The following is a 27,083-nucleotide window of genomic DNA, read 5'->3' on the forward strand; positions in this document are numbered from 1 at the left end:
GACCCACATGGTGATACCTCACTGCAGTGACACCCCTGCACAAGGACACAGCACCCACTTGGTGACACACCCCCCCCCGGCAGCATCACCCCGAGGACCCAGCACCCACACGGTGACACCCCCTGGTAGTGTCACCCCCAGGGACTCAGCACCCACACAGTGACACCCCTTGGCAGTGACACCCCCACACAAGGACCCAGCACCCACGTGGTGACACCTCACTGCAGTGACACCCCTGCACAAGGACACAGCACCCATTCAGTGACACCCCCCCCGGCAGCATCACCCCAAGGACCCAGCACCCACACGGTGACACCCCCCGGTAGTGTCACCCCCAGGGACCCAGCACCCACATGGTGACACCTCACTGCAGTGACACCCCCGCACAAGGACACAGCACCCACTCAGTGACACCCCCCCCGGCAGCATCACCCCAAGGACCCTGAACCCAGACGGTGACCCCCCCCGGCAGTGACTCCCCCCCAGGGACCCAGCACCCACACGGTACCAGCCACCCGGCAGCGTCACCCCCAGGGCCCTAGCACGCAACGGTGACCCAGCATGGGGACAGTCCCTTGTGCCACTCATCTGTGACAGCACACTCTCCCCCCCCCCCCCGCCAGGGATGTCCCCGTGCCTCAGTTTCCCCGTGGCTAGAAGAGGGAGAGGGGGGCTTTCCCCAAGCGGGTGCCAGGAGGGGTGGCGTGGGAACCCCACGGCGGGTTGCCGCTCAGCGGCAACCTGTGGCTGGCGGCGGGCTGTCACTAGCCCGGTGGGCACCAGGCCAGCCCACCCCAGCTCGCCCGCCGCCGCGTGCCCGCGCGCTCCGGCTGGCTTGCTCTGGCTCGGGCGCAGGTGGGGAGCCAAGCGGCGAGAAAAACAACCCACAAGAGGAAAAAGGAAGAAGCCACAGGCAAGAAGCCGGCGAGGAGGAGGAGGAGGAGGAGGAGGCCGGTGCTGGCAGCCCCACCGGCGGTGGGGTGGGGGGCTCAGGGCACCCCGAGGGGCACCCTTTGGGGGCCCCCCCATGGACTCCTAAGTGCTCGCCCCGAACTTCGCCGGCATGGCCAAAACCAGCTCCCTGCACTGCCGGGTGGTGGAGGGGAAGGACCTGCCCGCCAAGGACGTGTGAGTGGCTGGGGGCGGGGGGGGGGGGGGTGTCTACAGCCCGCCCCCCCCCCCCCCCCCAATTTTCCGCTGTCCCCCCCTCCCCCGGGAGACGTGGAGGGGAGGGGAATGGTTGCCCTGGGTGCTCTGCTCTCCCTGTCTTTTTGGGGGTCCCTGCTTGCACCCGTTGGACCAAAGGGGGGGTCTGGGGGTGGCAGGGGACTGCCAGCCCTCTTAGCCCCCCCCCCGCCCCAAAGCTGTATGAGCCCCCCAACCCCTTGGGCATCACCTTGCGGGGTGGGCACGGGTTGCCCCCCCCACGGCTGTGGGGAGGACCTGGGGGGGGGCACAGCCTCCCTGCACCTGCACGTACCTGCTGGGCATCTGCACCCTTTGAGGGGGGGGGATGAGCTGGGGGCGGCAGGGGAGGGAAGGCAGAACCCCTGCCCGCTCCTGCCCCACGGATACGCCTCAGCGGAGCTGGCAGTGCCAGGCTCCTCCGGATGTGCCAGCCTGGCACCACCGGTCGCTCCCAGGGCCGGGCAGCTGGGGACGGCTGCAGGCAGCGGGGCCACCCTGCCTCAGTTTCCCCACCAGGCGGGGGGGTCCTGGTGCCATGCTGGTTGCCCCGCTCGGGGCCGAGGCGGGGGGGTGGGTGGGCACAGTGAGGTGATCCAGACCCACCAACATGGTGGCAAGGTGCCCAGTGCCCCTTGGGGGCCATCCGGGGGATGCAGCCAGGACATTCCCGTCCCCCGTCCCATGGCTGGGACAGAGCGGGGGTGTCACCTCCCTCGCCCCACTGGGGGTCTGTCCCCTTGTTCGAGCACCTCCCGTCACCCCCTGAGTCCAACAGCTGGGTATTTGGTGCTCCAGCATCCCCCTGGGCACGCGGGGCTGGCACCCCTGGGTGCTGCTCCGGCTGCCGTAGACGAGCAGGCAGGGGGCTTTGCTCCCGGTAGAAGACCCCCAGATCCGGTCCCCGTCCCCTGCGTCCCGTCCTCCCCCGCGGAAGGGGTTAAGCCAGGGCTGGGCCCGGGGCCAGCCCGGTGTCACCCTGACACAGTGGGTTGCTGCAGAAACTCAGGCTTGGCCGTGCTGTTGGCAGGCCACCAGTACCCACGGGTGGGGGGCACAGGGAGGGGGACGGTGGCTCAGGGTGGCCCGCAGTGGGGTCCCCCAGCTCGAGGAGCACCGGGAAAAGGTGTCATCCCCATCTCGGTGTCAGCTGGGGGGGGGTCGGGCTGAGACCGGGCAACTCATCTCACCCTCTGGGGCTGGTGGGGTTTGAAGTGATGTTTGGATCTGGCCCCCTGAGCCCCCCCAGCAGCAGCCCCTGAGGACGAGTGGGACCCTCGGGTGGGACCCCCAGCTGGGACCCCCAGCTGGGACCCCCAGCTGTGGGGCTGACCCCACGCATCTTCATCCCCTGCCCAGCTCTGGCTCCAGCGATCCCTACTGCGTGGTCAAGGTGGACAATGAGGTGGTGGCCAGGTATGAGGGGGGGGGTGACACCGTGCCAGCCCAGGGAGGGGACGGGTGCCCCCCCTGGGGGTGCAGCCACCTCTCTCGTCACCGGCAGGACGGCCACGGTGTGGAAGAGCCTGAACCCTTTTTGGGGTGAGGAATACACCCTGCGCCTGCCCCGCGGCTTCCGCAACCTCGCCGTCTACGTGCTGGATGAAGACACCATCGGGTAAGGGGGGACAACAGGGACAAGGGGTGGGGTGGCACCCTGAAGGGTGGCACGTCCCCCTCGGTGGCCTCAGCGCCCGCCGTGTCTCTGCCCTCGCAGGCAGGACGACGTTATCGGCAAGGTCTCGCTCAGCCGCCAGCAGATCTCGGCCGAGCCGCGGGGTGAGTGGGGGGCACGGCGGGGGGGGTGGGGGGTGGTTTGCAAGGGGACAGTGGGGTCCTGGCACCACGGGTGGCCCACCCCGTCCCCCTCGGCAGGCGTTGACAGCTGGCTCAGCCTGGCGCCTGTGCACCCCGACGAGGAGGTGCAGGGGGAGATCCACCTGGAGCTGCGGGTCCCCGAGCGGGGCCACCCGCGGGTGCTGCGCTGCCACCTCATCGAGGCCAGGTAGGGGATGGGGGTGGCGGGGGCACGGGGGTGGTGTGACCACCCTCCCGGGGGTCTTATTTTCGACTGGTGGGTTCTCAGCGGCGGGAGGGGATGGGGACGGGGGCGGCACAGTTCTTGTCCTCCCCTTGCTGTGTCCTGCTTGGGGACAGCGCGATGCCAACCCGCGTGCGCCGCCGCCACCGTTGGGGGTCTCAGCGGGGAAGGAGCTGCCTCAGGCACTGCCAGCCCCGCTCGGGGACAGGGGGACAAGGGGCAGAGCTGGGTGGCCCTCTGGGGTGCCTGGGGACGGTCCCTGGCAGACCAGCTGGCTTTCGTGCCACGTTTGCCCCCTTTGGCTTCAAAACTGGGGGGGGGGGGGCAATGGGGGGGGAAAACTGAGGCCCACCCCGCACTCTGCATGTGCATGCGTGTGCATGCGTGTGCATGCGTGTGCATGTGTGCCCACACGCGTGTGGCTGCCAGACGGCAGGCTGCTGGCAGCGGAGCAGGCAGCATCCCGCTGCCATGGCAACCAAAGCGGGTACCAAGGCAACGGGATGGCCATGGGGACAGCCAGGAGGGACAGCAGAGACCCCCTCCCACCCACCCCCACTGTTCCATTTGGCCCCCAGGGACTGGAGGAGGAAGGGATTGGGGGCAGGAGCGCTGGGGCACGGGGTCCCACTCTCACCAGCATCCCCCCGGCACCCCAACCAGTGCCCCCAGGCGGGCTGGGGGAAAAGGGGGACATGGGGGTGGCAGGGACCATGCCGGCACAGAGGGGTCCCCTGCCCGCTGTGCCCCTGCTGACCCCCACCTCCCCACAGGGACCTGGCCCCCCGGGACCCCTCGGGCACCTCGGACCCCTTCGCCCGGGTGTCGTGCTGCGGGCACACGTTGGAGACAGCCGTGAGTCGGGGTGCTGGGTGCTGGGACGCAGCGGTGCGGGCACCTCGTTGTTGTCCCCCCCCCTCCGCCCCCCGCAGCCACTGTGGTGTCCCCGTCCCCGGCAGGTGATTAAGAAAACCCGTTTCCCGCACTGGGACGAGGTGCTGGAGTTCGAGCTGGCGGAGGGCGAGCCGGGGGAGGCCGTGCTGAGCGTGGAGGTGTGGGACTGGGACATCGTGGGCAAGAACGACTTCTTGGGACGGGTGAGGACCTCAGGGCCCGGGTCCCGGGGGAACCTCCAGACCCCTATCGCCTCCCCGCATTGGGGTCCGGGTGACCATGGGTCAGGCCCCACGGGGATGGGGGGGCCAGGGGTATGTGGACACGCTGAGCTGGGGGCAGTGCCACATCCTGCATGTCCCGGGCTCTCCCCCGAGGAGGGGTCCCAGCCGGTGGGGGAAGCAGGGTGCAGCACAGGATGCTGGTGCCTGCACCCCCCCAGCTCAGACCCTGCCTGCGCGCCCCCCCCCAGATTGAGTTCCCCCTGGACACCATCTGCAGGGCCCCCACCAAGGGCTGGTTCCAGCTCCTGCCCTTCCCCAGCACCACCGAGACCCTCGGGTGAGTGCGGGCATCTGTGCCCAGGGCAGCACGGGGTGCTCCCCCCCCGGCAACATCCCGGCCCGGAGGGAGCCAGGGTGATGGGGGGGTGGTGGGTGCAAGCTCCACCTGAGCCCCTCCCGTGTCGTTGCAGGGGGCAGCTGGGTGCCCTGCGGTTGGCGGTGCGGCTGGTGGAGGACAGGGTCCTGCCCCCCCACTACTACCAGCCCCTCATCCAGCTCCTCACCGAGCCCATCCTCTACCCCGGCCAGGTGGGTGCTGTGGGGACCCTCAGGGGCGGCCGGGGACCACCCCGGTGTGGGGATCTTTCCGTGCCCACCCTGCCCTCCCCACAGTCCCCCGCTGGCACTGCCCTGGCCATCCTGGAGGAGGTGACCTCAGGGGAGAGCCGGCAGGACGTGGCCACCAAGCTGGTGAAGATCTTCTTGGGGCAGGGGCTGGCCGTGCCCCTCCTGGACTATCTCACCACCCGCGAGCTGGCCAGGACCAGTAAGTGCCAGGGCCAGGGGCACCATCTGCACCCACCCAGCCAGGAAACTGGGTTGCCAGGGTCCCCCCAAACCCTCATGGGGAGAAGAGTGGGGCCACCAAGAGGGAGGCGCGTGTCCCTGGGGTTGGGCACACCAGGGACAGCTGGGGCATCACCCCATGCCCACCTCACTACGGCCTCTGCGCTCTTCCAGCGGACCCCAACACCCTCTTCCGTTCCAACTCGCTGGCCTCCAAGTCTGTGGAGCAGTTCATGAAGGTGAGCATGGGAGGTGACACCAGCCGGGTTCCAGCTGCGCCCTCCCATGATGGCATCGGGGCAGAGAGCTGGGTTGTGTCCCAGCAGAACATCTAGGGACACTTTGGGGACAAAGATGGAGACTTCCCATCCCTTGCAGGTGGTGGGGCTGCCCTACCTGCACGAGGTCCTGAAGCCCGTGGTGAACCGCATCTTTGAGGAGAAGAAGTACGTGGAGCTGGATCCCGGCAAGATGGATCTGAGCCGCAGCAGGCGAGTGCGGGGGGATGGCTGGGGGGGGCACAGTGGCACATCCCAAGCCATCCCCATCCTGATATCCCCTGCGGGAGGGGGTCACCCATTGCTGCTGAGCCTGTGGGTCACCTCAATGGCTTTTAGCCAACTTGGGTGTCCCTGGGCATGGGGTGCCCCCTGACCCAGCGATGTCCCTGCAGGAGGATCTCCTTCAAGGGGTCCCTGTCGGAGGCACGGGTGCGGGAGAGCAGCCTGGAGCTGCTGAAGGGCTACCTGGGGGACATCGTCGATGCCATCGTGGGCTCGGTGGAGAAGTGTCCCCTCCTCATGAGGGTGGCCTTCAAGCAGCTCCGCAGGCGGGTGGAGGAGCGGTTCCCCTCGGCGCAGCACGAGGTGGGGCAGGTCACGAGGCCAGGGGTCCACACGCCACCGGGACCACCGCCCCGAGCCCTGAGCTGTCCCTGTCCCTGTCCCTGGCCAGGAGGTGCGGTACTTCTCCATCAGTGGGTTTCTTTTCCTCCGCTTCTTCGCCCCCGCTGTCCTCACCCCGAAGCTCTTCAGCCTCCGGGAGCAGCACGCTGACCCCCGCACCGGCCGCACGCTCCTGCTGCTCGCCAAGGTGCGGGGAGCCATGGAGGAACGGGGACCTGGGGGAGGGATGGGGACAAGGGGGAGGGATGGAGAGCCCCGGGATGGATGGGGACCTTGGGGAGGGACGGGGACCCTTGGGGAAGGATGGGGATCCTTGGGGTGGGATGGGGACACTGGGGTGGGATGGAGAGCTCCAGGATGGATGGGGACCTTGGGGAGGGATGGGGATCCTTGGGGAAGGATGGGGATCCTTGGGGTGGGATGGGGACACTGGGGTGGGATGGAGAGCTCCAGGATGGATGGGGACCTTGGGGAGGGACGGGGACCCTTGGGGAAGGATGGGGATCCTTGGGGTGGGATGGGGACACTGGGGTGGGATGGAGAGCTCCAGGATGGATGGGGACCTTGGGGAGGGATGGGGATCCTTGAGGTGGGATGGGGACCATTGGGGATGGATGGGGACCTTGGGGAGGGATGGGGATCCTTGAGGTGGGATGGGGGCCATTGGGGAGGGACGGGGACCTTGGGGAGGGATGGGGACCCTTGGGGAGGGATGGGGATACTTGGGGTGGGATGGAGAGCTCCAGGATGGATGGGGATCTTGGGGAGGGATGGGGACCCTTGGGGAGGGATGGGGGTGCTGGGAAGGGATGGGGACCTTTGGGGAGGGATGGGGGTGCTGGGAAGGGATGGGGATCCTTGAGGTGGGATGGGGACCATTAGGGAGGGATGGGGATCCTTGGGGTGGGATGGAGGTGCTGGGGAGGGATGGGGATCCTTGGGCTGGGATGGGGACACTGGGGTGGGCTGGAGGTGCTGGGGAGGGCTGGGGACCCTTGGGGAGGGCTGGGGGTGCTGGGAAGGGATGGGGACCTTTGGAGGGGGATGGGGATCCTTGGGGTGGGATGGAGACATGGGAGGGATGGGGACCACTGGGGAGGGACGGGGACCCTTGAGTAGGGATGAGGACCCTTGGGGAGGGATGGGGATCCTTGGGGTGGGATGGAGGTGCTGGGGAGGGATGGGGACCTTTGGGAGGCAATGGGGACACTGGGGAGGGCTGGGGACCACTGGGAGAGATGGAGACCCTTGGGAAAAGATGGGGACCCTGGGAAGAGATGGGGATCTTGGGGAAGGACAGGGACCCTGGGGAGGGACAGGGATCTCAAGGAGGTATGAGGAGCCCAGGGAGGGATGGGGACTCCAGAGAGGGACCCCAGAAAGGACAGAGACTTCAGGGAGGGATGCAGACCCTGGGGAGAGGTGGGGACCCATAAGGGAAAGGGATGCCAGGGAGGGATGGGGACCCCAGGAAGGCAGGGGGACCCTGGGGAGGGCTGGGAATCCCAGGGAGAGCTGGGGAACCTGGGAAGAAATCCCAGAGGGAGACAGGGACTCAGGGGAGTGATGGGGACCCCGGGAGGGATGGGGACCCCAGGGAATAATGGGGACCCCAAGGAGGGCAGAGCCATTCCTGTCCCCACACCATATGCCACGGGTTGGCTCCTTCCCACACCGCTCGAGGCCAGCCCTGCCTGTCACCGGGCCATGCCACCACCGTCGGCCACAGCACAGGAGCCAGCCTGGGCCAGCCGTTGGGTCCCATCATCCCTGGGCTCCTCCGCTTCTCCACCTTCCGCCCGAATTCCCAAGTCCCCGGGGTTCAGGGGAGCAACCAGAGAGGGAGGAGGGGGGTGTCCCCCCCGCTGCCCCCATGCCATGGCGGGGGTACGGCAGCGTGAGCCCTTCCCTGCGCGGGGGCAGGCGCTGCAGAGCATCGGCAACCTGGGGCTGCAGCTGGGCCAGGGCAAGGAGCCGTGGATGGCCCCGCTGCACGCCGTCCTGCTGCCCAGCGTCACCCGCGTCAAAGCCTTCCTGGACGGACTGGTCGCAGTGGAGAGCACTGAGGGTGAGCGGGCACGGCGGGGGGCCACGGGGGGCCAGCGCCCACCGCGGAGGGGTGGCATCATCCCTGCTGTCCCCCACACCCGGGGAGCATCCCAGCACCCACCGCGGAGGGGTGGCATCATCCCTGTTGTCCCCCACACCCTGGGAGCATCCCAGCACCCACCGCGGAAGGGTGGCATCATCCCTGTTGTCCCCCGCACCCTGGGAGCATCCTTGTTGTCCCCTGTACCCTGGGACCATCCCAGCGCCCACCGTGGAGGGGTGGCATCATCCCTATTGTCCCCTGCACCCTGGGAGCATCCCTGTTGTCCCCCACACCCTGGGAGCATCCCAACACCCACCGCGGAGGGGTGGCATCATCCCTGCTGTCCCCCACACCCTGGGAGCATCCCAGCGCCCACCGTGGAGGGGTGGCATCATCCCTGCTGTCCCCTGCACCCCTGGGAGCATCCCAGCGCCCACTGCGGAGGGGTGGCATCATTCCTGTTGTCCCCCACACCCTGGGAGCATCCCAGCGCCCACCGTGGAGGGGTGGCATCATCCCTGTTGCCCTCCACACCCTGGGAGCATCCCAGCACCCACTGCGGAGGGGTGGCATCATCCCTGTTGTCTCCCGCACCCTGGGAGCATCCCAGCACCCACCGCGGAAGGGTGGCATCATCCCTGTTGTCCCCCGCACCCTGGGAGCATCCTTGTTGTCCCCTGCACCCTGGGAGCATCCCAGCACCCACCGTGGAGGGGTGGCATCATCCCTGCTGTCCCCTGCACCCCTGGGAGCATCCCAGCGCCCACTGTGGAGGGGTGGCATTATCCCTGTTGTCCCCCACACCCTGGGAGCATCCCAGCACCCACTGCGGAGGGGTGGCATCATCCCTGTTGTCCCCCGCACCCTGGGAGCATCCCAGCGCCCACCGTGGAAGGGTGGCGTCATCCCTGTTGTCCCCCGCACCCTGGGAGCATCCTTGTTGTCCCCTGCACCCCGGGAGCATCCCAGCACCCACTGCGGAGGGGTGGCATCATCCCTGTTGTCCCCGGCACCCTGGAAGCATCCCCCAGGAGGGGGACCCGCTCGGTGCCATGCGGATGTTGCCAGGGTGGCCGGGGATGGGTGTCCTCGGGCTGGGGGAGGCAGTGGCACTTGGGGTGACACGGCTGCCTCCCTGCCCGGCTGTGCCACGACCGCAGCGGGCGAAGGGCCGGTGCCACTGGCACTTTTCCAGCCCTCGGGCACCATCAAGGAGGGGTACCTGCACACCCGCACGGCGGGGGGGGCCACCCTGCTGCCCCGCTTCGCCTTCAAGAAAAGGTACTTCTGGCTCAGCGCCGAGGCCCTGACCTACTCCAAGTCCCCCGAGTGGCAGGTGGGTGCTGCCCATTACCCCCCCCCCCCTCCTCAGGCCGGGCGCCCGGGGAGGGGCGGTGGGTGCAGTGAGCCGGGGGGGGGTTTCGGGGGGTCCCCAGGTGCGCTGCTCCATCCCCGTGTCGCGGATGCGGGCGGTGGAGCGGGTAGACGAGGGCACCTTCCAGCACCCCCACGTCATGCAGATCGTGGCGCAGGATGGCGCCGGGCAGCTCCACACCACCTACATCCAGTGCAAGGTGGGTGCCCCCCCCAAGCCGCCCCGGGCACCCCGGGAACCCCCCCTCCCCTCCCCATCGCCCGGCCATGGGGAACCTCAGGTCTTATGGGGACAATGGGAATGGTCCTGGTCCCAAATCCAGTTATTCCCAGGCACCGGCTGTACTGGGAACACTGGGGTGCCCAGCCCTGGCTGTATTGGGATCACTGGTGTACCAGCTCTGGGATACTGGGATCAGTGGGGTTTCCAGCCATATCTGTACTGGTGTCACTGGGGTACTGGCTCTGGGATACTGGGATCACTGGGGTATCCAGCCACATCTGTTCTAGGGTTACTGGGGTACCAGCCCTGGCTGTACTGGGATCAGAAGGGTTTCCAGACATATCTGTACTGGGATCACTGGGGTCCTAGCGCTATTTGCAGTGGGGTCACTGGGGTACCCTGGCTCCCGCAGTGCCATCTGCCCACCAGGTCCTACCTGGGCAGCTTTGCCATCAAACCGTCACTCCTGGTCACCTGGCCCTGGAGCCCACCATCCCCGGTGCCCACCCCTGCCAGGGACCCCACCGGCATCGCCCATGCCCATGCCCACCCTCCTCCTCCTCCTCCTCCTCCCTGCCAGCGGTGCCCAGTGCAGGGTGCCCCGTGGGTGCCCGCCGAGGTGCCACCCTCCCTGCCTGTCCCCGCAGAGCGCCCAGGAGCTGTGGCAGTGGCTCTGGGCAGTGCGGCAGGCCAGCAGCGCCAACGAGGAGGCCATGCTGCCCACTTGCCACCCGGGCACTTTCCGTGCCGGCCGCTGGACCTGCTGCCTGCAGCCCACCTGCACCGGTAAGGCCGGCAGGCAGCCTGGGGTGGGGGGGTCCCCCGGGCAGGGGGCCTGGGGGTCCCCCGACACCCCCACTGCGGCTGTCCTTGGCAGCGCCCGGGTGCAGCCGGACCCACAGCACGGTGGCGTTGGGCGAGTGGAGTGACCCCCTGGACCCCGCGGCGGCGGCACAGACCCTCTACGGGCATCTCCGGCGGGCGGGGGCCCGGCTGCGGTGAGGTGGCCCCCGGCGCGGGGGTCCCAGGGGAGCCGGGGTGCTGGCGGGCAGGGGGGGAGCGTGCTGAGGGTCCCTCTCCCGCAGGGCGACGGGGGCCGGAGGTCCCGAGGTCAACACGGCGTCCGAGCCCCCCGGCCCGGGGCAGGCAGGTACGGGCAGCCCTGCTGCCGGGGGGGACACAGGGACCCTGCACCCAGGGGTGCTGCCAGGGGGACGCTGCGGGGGGCGGCTGGCACACACTGAGGCACACCTGCACACGCATGCACGCACTTACACGCGCTTGTACACACCTGCCCACGCACACACACGCATGCACACACTTGCAAGTGCTTGTGCAGGCATGCATGAACATGCACACTCAGGCACACACATGCACATGCTTGCACACACGTGCACATAGTTGCACATGCACACACACGCTTGCCCAGGCATGCACACAGATGCACAGGCATGCACGTGCCTGCACACACCTGCACATGCTTGCACATGCCTGCACACACATACACACCTGCACACACCTGCACATGCTTGCACATGCCTGCACACACATACACACGCTTGCACATGCCTGCACATACATGCACATGCTTGCACATGCCTGCACACACATACACACGCTTGCACATGCCTGCACATACATGCACATGCTTGCACATGCCTGCACACACATACACACGCTTGCACATGCCTGCACATACATGCACATGCTTGCACATGCCTGCACATGCTTGCAAATGCCTGCATGCACATACACACACCTGCACACACATACACACACATGCTCATCCTTGCACACACATACACACATGCACACACCTGCACACATACGCACATGCTTGCACATGCCTGCACACACATACACACACATACACACACATACATCCCTGCACACACACACATGCTTGCACACGGCTGCACACATGCACACACACGCATATGCCTGCACACACGTACACACGCATGCACAAGCCTACACACACATGCACACGCCTGCACACGCATGCACACAGCTGCAAACACATGCACACACTTGCTCATCCTTGCACACACATGCACACACGTGCACACGCCTGCATATGCTTGCACATGCCTGCACACATATGCATATGCCTGCACACGCATGCACACACACGCACATGCCTGCAGACTCCTGCACGCACATACACACGCATGCACACACCTGCACACGCATGCGCACAGCTGCAAACACATGCACACACTCGCTCATCCTTGCACACACATACACACACGTGCATACACCTGCATATGCTTGCACATGCCTGCACACACATGCACACGCCTGCACACGCATGCACGCACTTGCTCATCCTTGCACACACATGCACACACACGCACATGCCTGCACACACGTGCACATGCTTGGACACGCCTGCACACGTATGCAAACACATGCAAACACATGCACACGCTTGCTCATCCTTGCACACACGTACACACATGCACACGCTTGCACAAGCCTGCACACACACACACACACACATATACATCCCTGCACACACACACACACACACATCCCTGCACACACCTGCACGCACATACACACGCATGCACACACCTGCACACGCATGCACACAGCTGCACACACATACACACAGGTGCACACACCTGCATATGCTTGCACATGCCTGCACACACATGCACACACACGCACATGCCTGCACACACCTGCACGCACATACACACGCATGCACACACCTGCACACGCATGCGCACAGCTGCACAAACATACACACACGTGCACACACCTGCATATGCTTGCACATGCCTGCACACACATGCACACGCCTACACACGCATGCACACAGCTGCAAACACATGCACATGCTTGCTCATCCTTGCACACACATGCACACATGCACACGCCTGCACACGCATGCACGCACTTGCTCATCCTTGCACACACATGCACACACACGCACATGCCTGCACACACATGCACATGCTTGGACACGCCTGCACACGTATGCAAACACATGCAAACACATGCACACGCTTGCTCATCCTTGCACACACGTACACACATGCACACGCTTGCACAAGCCTGCACACACACACACACACACATCCCTGCACGCACACACACACACGTGCCCGCGCACACCTGCACATGCTTGCACACGCCTGCACACACTTGTTCATCCCCGCACACACATGCCCACACAGGCAGAGCAGTCCGCCGGTTCCTTCCACCAGGGGACAGCAAACACCCGCAGCCACGGACACGGGGACGTGGGGACACGGGGACACGGGCCCGGCAGCGCGCACACGCCCACGGGGGTGTGCGGAGGCGGGTGCCTGCGTGGGTGCACCCGCACCTTGGCACCGCACACGGGTGCTCGCAGCACAGCCGGGGATGCAGCCCCGCACACGCGCACTCCCCTCCCTCCCCCCCCCGCCCCACGCACATGAACACCCCCACGCACACACCCACACACCCCCCCACGCACATGAACAGCCCCACGCACACATTCCCCCCCCCACGCACATGAACACCCCCACGCACACACACGCCCCCACGCACATGAACACCCCCACGCACATGAACAGCCCCACGCACACACGCGCACACCCCCCACGCACATGAACACCCCCACGCACACACACACGCCCCCCCCACGCACATGAACACCCCCACGCACACACACACGCCCCCCCGCACGCACATGAATACCCCCACGCACACACACACCCCCCCACGCACATGAACACCCCCACGCACACACACACGCCCCCCCCCACGCACATGAACACCCCCACGCGCACACACACGGCCCCCCCCACGCACATGAACACCCCCACGCACACACACACGGCCCCCCCCACGCACATGAACACCCCCACGCACACACACACCCCCCCACGCACATGAACACCCCCACGCGCGCACACACGCCCCCCCCACGCACATGAACACCCCCACGCGCGCACACACACACCCCCCACGCACACGCAGACCCCCCCGCCATGGGTACACCCACACCCCATCCCCACACACCCCTCCCACACACCCAACCCCACCCCCCCACACCTCCCCCGGATACCCCCACACACCCATCCCCACGCACCCCCCCCCGCCACGCACACGCACCCCCCCCCAGCAGGTCCTCTCCGTGTCCGGGGGGGTTGGGGGGACATGGGTGTGATACAGTGGGGTGGGGCGTGGGGGGCTGGGGAGGGTGTCATGGGTGGGTGGGTACCGGGGATAGGTGCCGGGGGGGGGTACCTCTGGGGGGTGCCGAGGGGGGGGTTGCTGGGGGAGGGGGGTACCGCGGGGGGGGTGCCAGAGATGGGTGTCACGGGTGGGTGCTGGGGTGGGTACCGGGGATAGGTGCCAGAGGTGGGTGCCTGGGTGGGGGGGGCGTGGGTACTGCGGGGGGGTGCCGTGGGTGTTACTGGGGGGGTGGGTACCGCGGGGGGGGGGGGGTGTGCCGGAGATGGGTGTCACGGGTGGGTGCTGGGGGTGGGTACCGGGGATAGGTGCCGGGGGGGGTACCTCGGGGGGGTGCCGGGGGTAGATGCCGCTGGGGGGTACCGGGGGGGTTTTGCTGGGGGGTGGGTGCCGGAGATGGGTGTCACGGGTGGGTGCTGGGGTGGGCACCGGGGATAGGTGCCGGGGGTTGCTTCGTGGGGGTGCTGGGGGTAGATGCCGCTGGGGGGTAGGTGCCGGGGGTGGGTGGGGGGGGATGTTCTCTGTGGGGGGGGTGTCACGGGTGGGTGCCGGGCGCTGACCCCGCCGGGGGGCGCAGGCGGGCCGGTCGGGGGGCGGCTGCAGGCGGTGCTGCGGGACCTGGACATCGCCCACGACGCCTTCGCTCGCCAGGACGGCGCCCCAAGCCCCCCCGAGCCCCCAATTCCCCCCCCGGCCCCAGCCACTTGAAGGGCGGCGGCTGGGACTACACCTCCCAGCATACCCTGCGGCTCCCCGCGCCCAGCCCCCCCTCGCCCGCGCCGCGGGGCCTGCTGGGAGATGTAGTCCCCGCCACCCACCCCCCTCCCACTGCCTCCTCCCGCTCGCTGGGGCCTCATCCCACCCGGGAGGGGGGTCCCCGTGTGTGGGGACAACGGGACTGTGCCCCCGCCCCCCACCCCCCCCCCCCCGTCCATAGGGGCGCCCCAAGTCCCGTCCCCCCCCCGGCATCCCCGCAGGGAGGGACTGACACCCACCCTCAGCGACACCCCACTGGGGGACCCATCCTGCGGTGATGCCAGCTGGCACCCCAGGAGGTGCAGGGACCCGAGTGGGGACACGGTGGGGGACACTGTCCCGGCGCGGGGTGTATTCTGTAACACAGAGATGTACACATGGCACCGGCTGTGCGCGGCTCCATGGGGCAGCGGCAGGTGGCACGGGCGGCACGGGTGGCACGGGCGGCTGACGCGCGAAGAGGCCACGGGTAGAAAAAGAAAAGCACCAGCCCACGATGCTATCGCCACGGGACCGGGGCGAACTGGGACACGGGGTGGGGGGGGTGGTGACGGGGGGACGCGTGACGGGTGGCACCGGGTGGCCCAGGGAGAGGGGGAACGGAGGCCACCCGGCAGGGCTGCGGCGTCGGCAGCGAAGCGGCGCGGGCGGCGGTGGCACGGGCAGGGACGCGGGGGCGAGGGGACGGTGGGGAGCCCCTCACCCTTGCCTCAGTCCTTCAGGGTGGCCTCGGAGACGCCCTGGGCCAGCAGCTCGGCCAGGACGTTGTCCAGGTAGTTGGGGTCGGGGTAGCCGTGGCCCGTCAGGTTGGAGCCGAACTCGGTCTTGTGGTGGATCTCGTTCCACACCACCGTGTCCGACTCCCCCGTGGTGTTGGAGGTGCCGATGGTGAAGATGAGCCGTCGGTCCCAGGCCACGATCAGCAGCTTCAGCACCTGCGGCGGGCGGGCACGGCCATCGCTCGCCCACCCGGCACCCCCAGCCCCGCTCCCGCGCCCGGCACGGCACGGCATGGCCCCAGCACCGCAGGGTGCAGGGTTTGGCCCCAGCACGGTGGCCCGCATGGTGCCACCCTTCCCTGTGGCACATCCCAGCCGCACTCCCGCACTGCTGCATCCTCCCCGTCACATCCCCTTCTATCCCATCCTTTTCCATATCTTCTCATCCTATCCCATCTCATTCCTTTCTCTTCTTTTCCCATCCCATCTCATCCCATCCCCATCCCATTCTCTTCCCTTTTCCATCCCATCCCTTCCCACTTCATCCCCATCCCATCCTCTTCCCTTTTACTTCCCATTTTCTTCCCTTTTACATCCCATCCCATCCCATCCCATCCCATCCCTTCCCATCCCATCCCCTTCCTTTTTCCATCCCGTCTCTTCCCTTACCATCCGATCCCCATCCCATTCTCTTCCCATCCCATCTCTTCCCTTCCCATCCCATCCCATCCCATCCCATCCCTATCCCTATCCCATCCCCATCCCCATCCCCATCACCATCCCCATCCCCATCCCCATCCCCATCCCATCCCTTCCCACCCCATCCCCATCCCATTCCCTTCTGATCCCCATCCCATCCCCACACCATTCCCTTCCCATTCCCTTCCCATCCCATCCCTTCCCATCCCCATCCCATCCCTTCCCATCCCATCCACATCCCATCCATATCCCATCCCCTTCCCATCCCACCCCATCCCATCCCCTTCCTTTTTCCATCCCGTCTCTTCCCTAACCATCCCATCCCCATCCCATTCTCCTCCCATCCCATCTCTTCCCTTCCCATCCCATCCCCATCCTATTCCCTTCCCACCCCATTCTCATCCCTTCCCATCCCCATCCCATCCCCTTCCCTTCCCATTCCATCTCATTCCCCTCCCTTTTCCATCCTATCTCTTCCCTTCCCACCCCATCCCCATCCCATTCCCTTCCGATCCCCATCCCCAACTGCATCCCATCCCCATCCCATTCCCTTCCGATTCCCTTCCCATCCCATCCCATCCCCATCCCATTCTCTTCCCTTTCACATCTCATCCCACTCCCTTTCCTTTTCCATCCCATCCCATCCCATTCTCTCCCATCCCATCCCACCCCATCCCACCCCAGTGCCGTCGGGAACGCTCACCTTCCTGCCCTTCTCATTGTCGGGCAGGTAGCAGTGCCGTGGGAAGCCGCGTGCCGTGAACTTCTTCCCGGGATTGGGATGCTCCGGGCCCTGGGCGGGAGGGCAACAGGGTGAGTGGGTGGCACAGGGTGGGGGCACCCGGCCCAGCTGGGGCCCCGGGGGCGGCGGGCACGGGTTCCTCACCTGGATGCCGGTGGGGATGTCGTAGACGATCCGGATGGTTTTGGAGTCGGTGTAGCCCGGGAGGGAGTGGGGGATGAGGTGAAACTCCATCTTCCCGGGGGGCTGCGTGCCCGTCTTCTCCCCATAGATGGCCTTGCAGGTGGGGCACTGCAGGCTGCCGTCCTGCGCGGGCACCCGGATGGGCATCAGGGACGGCACCCACCCCGCGGCACCCACCCCCACCGCCCCCGCCCGGGGCGGGGGGGGGTCCCAGCTCACCTTGTTGCCGTTGTTGTACATGGCCAGGAGGCAGAGGAGGTGGTACATGTGCCCGCACTTGCCCAGCTTGCCCACCAGCTCCGGCTTGATGCCCCTGTGGCTGAGGACGCCCTCGTAGCCGGAGGAGGTGACCAACCGTTCCATGCAGATGGTGCAATCCTGCCGGGAGCAGGTCGGTGGGGCATCAGCGCCCGGGGGGCATGGGGAACTCACCCCCGCCTCTCTGCCCACCACCCGGTCCCCTGCCCGCGCCTCTCCCCGCGCCCGGGTCCCCCAAACCTCCAGCGGCCGCGGGGTGAGCCCATGGGCCGAGCGGCGGTGCCCGGGGATGCCCACTCACCTCATCCGGGGGGTTCTTCACCTTCTGGATGTAGCGGCGCACCACGTCCTCGGGGGTCTTGCCTGCCACGGGCAGAAGGGGGGGGGAAACGCCATCAGAGCCTACCCGCGGTGCCCCCGACGCCCTGCCACCCCTGCCACCAGGATGGGGACAGCACGAGGAGGAGGAGGTGCCAGCATGTGGCACGGAGGAGCTGTGGGCATCACCCCAAAACCTTTGGGCAAACCCTTTGGGGGTCCCACCCCCATGGGCAGCAGCAGCGCCCGTGCCTCAGTTTCCCCTCCGGCAGGGGGCTGGCATGGTGGAGGGCGCGCAGGGCCGCGGGCAGCTCCTTACTCTTTTTGAGATGCTTCTTTTTGGTTTTCCTGCAGATGCCGTTGACGCCGGGCACGGGTTTGATGTCGCTCTTGCTGACGGGCGGCGGGTGCAGGATGGGTTTGGGGGCGCGGGTCAAGCAGACGGGCAGCCCGGCGGCGCACATCAGGATGCCCGTCATCCCTGCGCCGGGAAGGGGGGAGAGGTGCTGTCCCTCCGGCCACCCAACATCCGTCCATCCTTCCCACCGCCCGGCCGGGCCCCAGCCCCGCGCCCTGCCCCTCCTGCCCCCCAGCCCCACGATGTCACCCCATGGGGACACCTCGCTTACCTGCGAGGGCGGGATGGACGGGGCCGGTGCCGTTCAAGTTCTTGACCGGGAGGGCTGGCACCCTGCGCGGAGACGGGAGGGGAAGGGGCTCAGCCAGGCTGGCAGGGCTGGCACTGTCCCCTCCACGCATGGCACGTCCCCAGGGCAGCGTCCTCCCCATGGGACGTCCCCTGGCCTGATGGGGGGTTGCTGCCCCGTCTCGTGGGGCTGTCACCCGGTGCCGCGTGTCCCGCCCTGGGGACACAATGGTGCTGGGGACATCATCTCCTCCTCGACCCAGGGTGGCTGCCTCATCGGGATGTCCCGATGGTGGTGTCCCATGTCCCACGTCCCCCATGGGGACTGTCCCCGCACCTCAGCACGTCACCCATCGCCCTGGCCGCGGCTCCCATGGGGGGACCCTCATCACCCCAGGGCACCAAGACCCCCGGGGCGATGGCACGGTGCCTCCCTGCCTGCTCGCCCCCGCTGACCCAGGGCACCTCCTGCGTGTGCCCACGCGAGCGCCCATGCGAGCACCCACGCGTGCAAGGCTGGGTGTGCAGCTGGGAGCGCAGGCAGGGTGGGAGGCGGGGGCCTGGGTGCTGGTGGGTGCTGGTATGGACGCGGCTGTGCCCGTGGGTGGGGTGGAGGGAGGGAGGGAGGGATGGAGAAATGGGTGGAGGGAGGGATGGAGGGGGTGGGAGAGGGATGGGCAGATGGACAGACAGAGAGGTGTGGGGCTGGGCAAGCGGAGGGGTGGATGGATGGAGGGGTGGATGGAGGGGTGGAGGGAGGGATGGATGGAGGGACGGAGAGGTGGATGAACAGAGGGAGGGAGGGAGAGATGGAGGGATGGATGGATGGACGGAGGGATGGAGGGATGGATGGATGGATGGACGGATGGATGGAGGGAGGGAGGGAGGGATGGAGGGAGGGATGGATGGAGGGAGGGATGGATGGAGGGATGGAGGGATGGATGGAGGGATGGAGGGATGGAGGGATGGAGGGATGGAGGGGAGGATGGATGGAGGGAGGGAGAGGTGGATGAACAGAGGGAGGGAGGGAAAGATGGAGGGGTGGATGGGTGGACAGATGCATGGATGGATGGAGGGATGGATGGATGGATGGATGGATGGAGGGAAGGAGGGAGGGATGGAGGGAGGGAGGGAGGGATGAATGGAGGGAGGGAGGAAGGGAGGGAGGGAGGGAGGGAGGGATGGATGGATGGATGGATGGATGGAGGGAAGGAGGGAAGGAGGGAGGGAGGGATGGAGGAAGGGAGGGATGGAGGAAGGGAGGGATGGATGGATGGATGGATGGGTGGAGGGAGGCATGGAGGAAGGGAGGGATGGATGGATGGAGGGAGGGAGGGATGGATGGATGGATGGATGGATGGATGGATGGATGGATGGAGGGAAGGAGGGAGGGAGGGATGGAGGAAGGGAGGAAGGGAGGGAGGGGTGGATGGATGGACAGATGGATGGATGGATGGATGGATGGATGGAGAGACGGAACGGGGCACACAGCAGGACAAAGAATGAGCAGGAAAGCACAGCAGCAGAGCAGCCCTGCCCAGCGCCCGAGTGCTCTCCTGCCCTCACCCCACTCCGGCAGCCCACGGAGAACCGCTCGTCCCTGCTGCCTGCTCCCGTCCACATCCCAAATCCCACTGCCGCCTCCCATCCACATCCCCCTGCCCCAGCTCGGCAGCCGAGACAGTAGCCCCCGCCAGCGGTGTCATCGTCCTCCCCGAGCCCAAAGCCCCCCATGCACACAGCCATCGCAGTGATGAGTTTGGCAGCGCTCAGCCCCACACAAGGCCTTTTCCTTCCTATTCCCAAAGCTGCCCTTACCCACGCCACGGCTGGAGCAGTGGTGGAGGGCCCAACCCAGCCCCCCCCGCCCCCCCCGGGGTCTTCCTGGCCCCCTCCTACCTGTCCATGAGGCTGCGCGGGACGGGGCCTGCGTGCCGGTGTGGGGACAGGGACAGTGATGGGGACAGGGACAGTGATGGGGACAGGGACTGCATGGCCCAGTGCCCGGCACACGGAAGCGAAAGCAGCACGTCAGCAGGGGAAGGAAACGCACCGGGACTCGCCGAGGGCTCAGCAAACCTGCCTCCCCCCGCGCCCCCCGCTCCGGCACGGCCTCCCCCATGGCAGGGAGCTGGAAGGGATGGGACAGGCTCTCCCCTTGTCCCCAGGGATGGCTCCCTGCAGCCCGGGGGCGCTCACTCGCCCCTGGGGGGGGCTCTGATCGAATATCCCGCAGCAGGATCTGGGCCGGTTCCCACCCAAGCGAGCGGAACCGGGGCTTTCCCAAGCCGGTAGTCTGCTAGCCGTGCCGTCACAGCCCGCTCCTCAGGTTGGGTGTGGGGCCATGGCCGCTCCTGCGTGCCCTGCCTGCCCCTCCGCCAGTGCCGAGAGCCCTGAGGGGACACTGGGTTGACCCACCAAGGGAAGGGGTACGGCCGTGGAGGTTTGGGTGCCGGGACAGGGACACCCACCAGGACATCCCACTGGGGGTCTGCTCACCCACCCGCATCCCCTCAGCAAGTTATTGCCATCCATTCAGGGGACGTGTCTGTGGTCCCCAATGACTGTGTCCTCCCCAGAGACCTGCCTGGTGGCATCGGGCCACAAGCAGGGTCATACACCACGTGCTGGCCAGCGAGGACACAAGTGCCCTGGGACCAGGCACTCCATCCCCTCCGGCTGGTATGGCACAGCGTGGCACGGTACATCATGGCACAGCGTGGCACGGAATGGCACGGCGTGGCACGGCGTGGCATGGCATGGCTCGGCTCGGCATGGCACGGCACGCTGCACAAATCGCCACAGCCCCTCTGCAGGGGCAGGGATCCAGGGGACCACCTGGAATGAGCCAGCCGCTGGGGCTGTCCCTCCTGCCATCGTGTCCCCAAGGAGGGGTGCCTGGGGCTGGAGGTGACGCCAGGGCTGCTTGTGCAAGGTGACAGCAGGGGACGAGGCACCTCCACCCTCCCTCTCCCCACGCTCTGCCTGCGCCCACCTCGCCTGGCATCCCCACGGCCTCGGTGACGCCGCGGCCGTCCCCTACCCCAGGCCACCCTCCTCCAGCCAGCTTACCCGGGGGGGACAGTGGCACGGGCGCCAAGTCCGGCCCCCCGCTGCGTGCCGGGCCGGTTGAGGTTGTTGAGCCCAGGCAGCGGTGCCCCGTTGGGCACGCTCTGGTTGGGGGCAAACGCCCCTCCGGGCACCCGCAGCCCCTCGCCCTTGGCCGTGCCACCCGCCACCGCCGCCGTCCCCGTCCCCGCTGGCCATAGAGCCCCCCCGGCAAAGGTGCTGCTCTGGCGGACGGCGCCCGGGTAGAGCTTGCGGCGCTGGGAAGCCAGGATGGCGTTGGAGGCGGCGCGGGTGCTGTTGACCAGCAGGCACTGCGGGCAGGAGCAGGGCGTCCCCGTGCTTGTCCCCACCGGCCACGACTGCGACTTGGGGATGGAGCCCATGGTGAGGGGATACGCCAGGTCCATGCGACGCCGGAGCCGGCGCTTGCGTTGGGTTTGCCGGTTCATTTGGGACATGCTGCTGAAGTAGATGAGGTAGCAGAAGCCCAGGGAGGAGAGGTCCAGCCAGGGGTGCTGCTTCTCGTAGGCGTTCTGGATGGTGATGCAGATGTCCATGTCGTAGGGCGTCCAGGAGTTGTTGTCGTTCTCCCACTCCCACACGATGCCCTTCCCCGGGGCCGAAGACGGGTCGTAGAAGTTTCTCCGTACGGGGCGCATGGTCCCTGGGGACACAGGGAGGGGGTGAGCCCCCCACAGGGCTCCAGCACCCCGGGGTGCCAGCGGAGGGACCCGTGCCCACACACACGTGTGGGTGTCCGGTTCCCAGCCCGGCACCCCGCAGGGCTGGGGATGCAGAAGCACTTTGGGGGTGCCAGAAGCCGCTCTCACCCTCCACAGAGCACCCCAGGGTGCAGAGGGGGGGGTGACGGCCGCCGCACCCCGACAGGCAGCACCCGCCTCCCACCGAGCGGAGGCGGCGTGCGATGGATCGATCGGCGTGTCTCCCCGGGGACTCCTGAGGCTCAACAGCCCTCCGTTCGCGGTGGCGGCTTGGCCGCCGGCCGGGCTGCCAGCAGTCGCGATCACGGCCCCGGCCGCCATGGGAAGGGCGATGCTGCTCGGCCCCCCCAGCACCTTTTTCCATCCCTCTGCTCCAGGCCCACGTCCGCCCCTCCCCGGCCGGGGTCCCCTGGCCATCCCCGTGGCGGGGGGGGCATTTCCTGGTCAGGAGAGGTTTCCTGACAGCTGCCGCGGCTCCGGCCAGTGCTGGCAGTCACCGGAGTGTTGTCCGCCGCGCACAGCCAAATCCCGTCCCCTCGCTGGTTGTTTGCCAGCCAGTCGGATGCCGAAGCCCCCCCCGCCGAAGCTCCGTGGCGATGGGAGGCATCACAGCCCCCTCCTCGCGCTGTGGCCCTGGCGGTGCCCCCGGCCTTTTGATCCCCTCGCCAGCACCGTTTGCCCAGCCCGATTAACGACGCTAATAACGGTCATTAATCATCGGCCGTGGCAGGCGGCGGAGCCTGGGCCCAGCTGCCGGCTCGTGCTGAGGCGGCTCCACCGGCGGCCCTGCGGGAGGGCGGTAGGGGGGCTGCTCACCCCGCGGGGAACCGCTCCCCCCGCTGCCCGCCCCGACCCCCGGCCCCAATCCCGCTGCCAGCTCCCGTCCGCATCCCACCACCCGCTCCCATCCGCATCCCGCTCACATCCGTGCCCTGCATCCCGCTTGTGTTCACATCCGCGCCTGCCTCCTTGCCTCCGTGGCCCCCCTCCCGCTGCCCGCTCATGCCCGCATCCCGCATCCCGCTCACACCCACGTCCCGCATCCCGCTGGTCCTTGCAGCTGCATCCCGCATCCCGCTGCCCGCTCACATCCACGCCCCGCATCCCGCTGCTGCAGAGCGGAGGGGGACAAGGGGAGGACGCCCCAGCCCGTGCATGTGGGGACACGCAGCTCCAGGTCCCCGAGGGCCACCAGCTGCCCCCGGCTCCTGTCCCCTCCGCGAGCTGTGCCGGAGCTGCAGGGCCGAGCCAGCGTCCCCAGGGCCACAAGGAGGGGACGCGCGTCCCCGCTGCTCGGAATGGGGTCACCTCGTTTCGCACCGTCGCCGTTTTGAGAGGGTTTCTCCCTCCCCAGGCGCGGCATGGGCCAAGTCCCCCCCTCGCCCCCAACGTCCTGCCCACCTTCCCTGTGTCCCCATGCCACCAGGAGCACCCTCAGCGTGGGGGACCCTCGTGTCCCCGAGCACCACGAGATCCCGGAGATATTTGACGGCCTCCAAACCCGGCTGCCCCCCAGGCCACATCCGAGGGTAGATGATGGATGGAGGCGGATACAGGGATGGGGCACACGGAGATGACGATGCTGAGGATGATCTACTGGCTGGGGTCAAACCGATGGCTGCGTCCCCTGCGGTGACAACCCTGCTGCATGCTTTTGGGGCCAAGCAAAGCCCCTCTCTCAGCATCCCTATCCCCAAGCCCTGCTGCCACGGGGACGGCGGTACCCGGGGACACGCCGGGAAGAGACGTTTTGCTCCGGGGAGACACGTTCACCCCCCCCCAAACCCAGCCGTGGTCCCACCGTGGGCATGTGTTCCCTTGGGAGCACCCGGCACCGTGGCCCTGGGATGCGATGCCAGGTGCTTGCTCTCAGAGGATGGGTCCTGGCCAAAGCTGGTGGGAGCTGGCATGGGGACAGCCAGGGTGTCCCGGTGGCACCCGCAGCCCTGAGTCAGCGCGGCCACGGCCGCGCTGACTCAGGGCTGCAGGTGCCAAGTTGCCCCTTGCCAAGCCTGTGACTGGCTTGAGACCGAGTCTGAGCCATGCTTGATGGCCGAGGCAGGGTGGCAGGTCCCTGGCTCGGTCCCCATCTGGGTCCCCAGCCCGCGGCGGGAGCCACATCCACACACAGGGTCACTCGCCATCGCTGGTGACCAGGAGCGCTGGCATCGGTGGCTGGGCATGGGTGGCATGGCCACGGGGGGTCCTGCTCTGAGGTGGCCCCTGAGTTTCCCCAGGCAAGTCAGGGGGGACTCTGGGGGTGTCACTTGGTGTGGGACAAGTCCCCTGCCTGCTCTGCCTGGCCCGGGGTCAGACCTTGCCCTTGGTGGCCCCATGCTTCCCGGCAAGCAGGGATGGCCAGGAAAGAACCCGAACCGGCGAGTCCCCAGCGGCACAGCCGACACGCACCGGTTTAATGGGTCACACCGTGACGGGGACATATTTAATGGGGTCTGGGCTCGGTGCCGGCGCGGGACCAGCTTTGATTTCCCCTGAGGACCCGTGGCCTGGATGCGTGCTGCAGCACGACGCCGTCAGCAGGCAGGCAGCGACCGCCACAGCTGCAGGACTGCAAGCAGCCCAGTGCCCACCGCAGCTCCCAGTGCCCAAACTGGGGCCTCCCCAGTTCGTCAAAGAGCACAGATAGAGCAGTCCTGTGGGGCAGATGGGCGGCCAGTGGGACAGTGGGACACACCACCCACCCCAGCGCCCCACGGGGGATGGAGGGACTCTGGGACACGTCCCTCCGGGGCAGGGTCCACGGTGGAGGGGGAAAGCGGGGAGGGGGAAAGGAAAGGCCGGGAGGAGCCTCATGGGTCCACGGTGGGGGGCAAAACCCAGCAGGGTGAGGGGACAAGAGGACGAACAGGAGGGACAGATGGACAGAGAGGAGAGTGTGTGCAATGGGATGGAGGGACAGATGGACGGGCAGATGGGTGGATGGATGGATGGATGCAGGAATGAAGTGACAGACAAGTAAGTAGAGATATACTGGGAGGGATGGAGGATGGATGGATGGATGGATGGATGGATGGATGGATGGATGGATGGAAGGAAGGAAGGAAGGAAGGACGGACGGAAGGAAGGAAGGATGGAATGACAGACAAACAGATATGCAGTGAGATAGATGCATGGATGAATGGACAGCGGGACAGACGGATGAATGGAAAAATGGGCAGACAAATAGATACACACTGGGGTGGATGGATGGGAGGAAGGAAGGATGAGTGGATAAAAAGAAGGATGGATGGATGGATGGATGGATGGATGGATGGAAGGAAGGAAGGAAGGAAGGAAGGAAGGAAGGAAGGAAGGAAGGAAGGAAGGAAGGAAGGAAGGATAGATGACTGGATAAAAAGAAGGATGGATAGATGGATGGATGGATGGATGGATGGATGGATGGATGGATGGATGGATAGATGAATGGATGGATGGATGGATGGATGAGCGGATAAAAAGAAGGATGGATGGATGGATGGATGGATGGATGGATGGATGGATGGATGAGTGGACAAAAAGAAGGATGGATGGATGGATGGATGGATGGATGGATGGATGGATGGATGGATGAGTGGATAAAAAGAAGGATGGATGGATGGATGGAGGGATGGAGGGATGGATGGATGGATGGAAGGAAGGAAGGAAGGAAGGAAGGAAGGAAGGAAGGAAGGAAGGAAGGAAGGAAGGATGGATGAGTGGATAAAAAGAAAGATGGATGGGTGGATGGATGGATGGATGGATGGATGGATGGAAGGAAGGAAGGAAGGAAGGATGGAATGACAGACAAACAGATATCCAGTAAGAGAGATGCATGGATGAATGGACAGCTGGACAGTTGGATAAATGGAAAAACAGGCAGATAAACAGATACACACTGGGGTAGATGGAAGGATGGATGGATGGATGGATGGATGGATGGATGGATGGATGGATGGATGGACGGAGGGAGGGAGGGATGGATGGGCGGAGAGATGGAGGCATGCAGGGATGGAAGGATGGAGGGGTGGAGAGATGGAGGGATGGAGGGATGGATGGATGGAAGGATGGATGGAAGGATGGATGGGTGGATGGATGTTCCCGGCTCGATGCCAGCCCCTTACCCGTGTCCTGCCGGAACTGGTGCATGGACTGGAGGTCGATGACGTAGGGCGCCAGCTGGACGTCGACCTGGCCCAGCACCACACTGCCGCGGGCGTCCTCCTTCAGCACGTTCTCGATGTGGTGGCAGACGGCGGCCGAGTAGGGCCGCCAGCGCCCGTGCTCGTTCAGCCACTCCCATACCACCACGCGGGCCAGGTTCTGGGGGGGGAAGCCCAGGCCACCAGAGGCCAGCATGGCCCCCGAGCCCTGCCGCGCCATGCCGGGGGGACGGTGGCTCAGCCCCGTGCCATGCCCCGGCAAAGGGACACGGGGCTCACCCGGAGCCCCTCCGAATCCTCCTCCCGGCTCCCGTCGGCTGAGGGCTCCGGAGCTCAGCAGAGCAAACGCTGCGGGGCTCTGCAGAGGCGGGCGCTGCCAGCCAGGTCCCCGAGGTCCCCAAGCCGCCCGGTCCCGCTCTCCCAGGGCTGCGGTGCCGGGCTGGGGCCATCCATCACCCGGCACGTCTTCCTCGGCCCTTCCTCCTCCCCGCAGTGCTGGCAGGGCTCAGGCTCCAAAAAGCCACCGGGACGCCCCCCCCCAGGCTGCGTTGGCTCAAGGGTGGCTGGCGGCTGCTGGGGACACTCAACCAAGGTGCTGTCCCCAAGACACCCCCTCCTCCTCCTCTTCCTCCTCGTGTCCTGACACTCAGCCTGTCCTCGGTGGCTCCACGGCTGTCCCCACTGCCCAGCACTTCACCGGTGGCAAACGAGGGGGGTGTCACCTGCAAAACAGGGCCACGACGCTGGTCATCCCAGGGTACCGTCACACGGGTGGCACTGGGGGTCCGTCCCCATCACCCCCGTGGAGGCGGCGGGCAGCGAGGCCGCTGTGCCCGCAGCCCTGGCAGCGTGGGCTG

General features: G+C 66.8%; 2 protein-coding genes across 2 annotated transcripts; one reads left to right on the forward strand and one right to left on the reverse strand.

Moving 5' to 3' along the window:
• Window positions 1-1,063: 1,063 nt before the first annotated feature.
• On the forward strand, window positions 1,064-14,683 carry RASAL1 (RAS protein activator like 1). The gene is made up of 21 exons (XM_054187657.1): window positions 1,064-1,128; window positions 2,545-2,601; window positions 2,690-2,803; window positions 2,903-2,964; window positions 3,061-3,190; window positions 4,000-4,081; window positions 4,186-4,323; window positions 4,593-4,681; window positions 4,815-4,932; window positions 5,017-5,170; window positions 5,365-5,429; window positions 5,569-5,681; window positions 5,864-6,056; window positions 6,145-6,282; window positions 8,019-8,163; window positions 9,348-9,523; window positions 9,624-9,761; window positions 10,432-10,570; window positions 10,662-10,782; window positions 10,870-10,934; window positions 14,553-14,683. Exons 1-21 carry the CDS (start codon window positions 1,064-1,066, stop codon window positions 14,681-14,683), a joined length of 2,433 nt encoding a protein of 810 aa, XP_054043632.1.
• A 624-nt stretch (window positions 14,684-15,307) lies between these two features.
• Window positions 15,308-26,446, reverse strand: DTX1 (deltex E3 ubiquitin ligase 1). Its single transcript, XM_054187658.1, has 9 exons — window positions 26,188-26,446; window positions 21,369-22,029; window positions 18,280-18,341; window positions 17,970-18,131; window positions 17,634-17,695; window positions 17,294-17,452; window positions 17,036-17,197; window positions 16,853-16,942; window positions 15,308-15,666 (listed from the first exon to the last, which is right to left on the reverse strand). Exons 1-9 carry the CDS (start codon window positions 26,444-26,446, stop codon window positions 15,442-15,444), a joined length of 1,842 nt encoding a protein of 613 aa, XP_054043633.1. The 3' UTR covers window positions 15,308-15,441.
• Window positions 26,447-27,083: the final 637 nt, after the last annotated feature.

Source organism: Rissa tridactyla, unplaced genomic scaffold, assembly GCF_028500815.1.
Source record: "Rissa tridactyla isolate bRisTri1 unplaced genomic scaffold, bRisTri1.patW.cur.20221130 scaffold_573, whole genome shotgun sequence".
Classification (NCBI taxonomy): domain Eukaryota; kingdom Metazoa; phylum Chordata; class Aves; order Charadriiformes; family Laridae; genus Rissa; species Rissa tridactyla.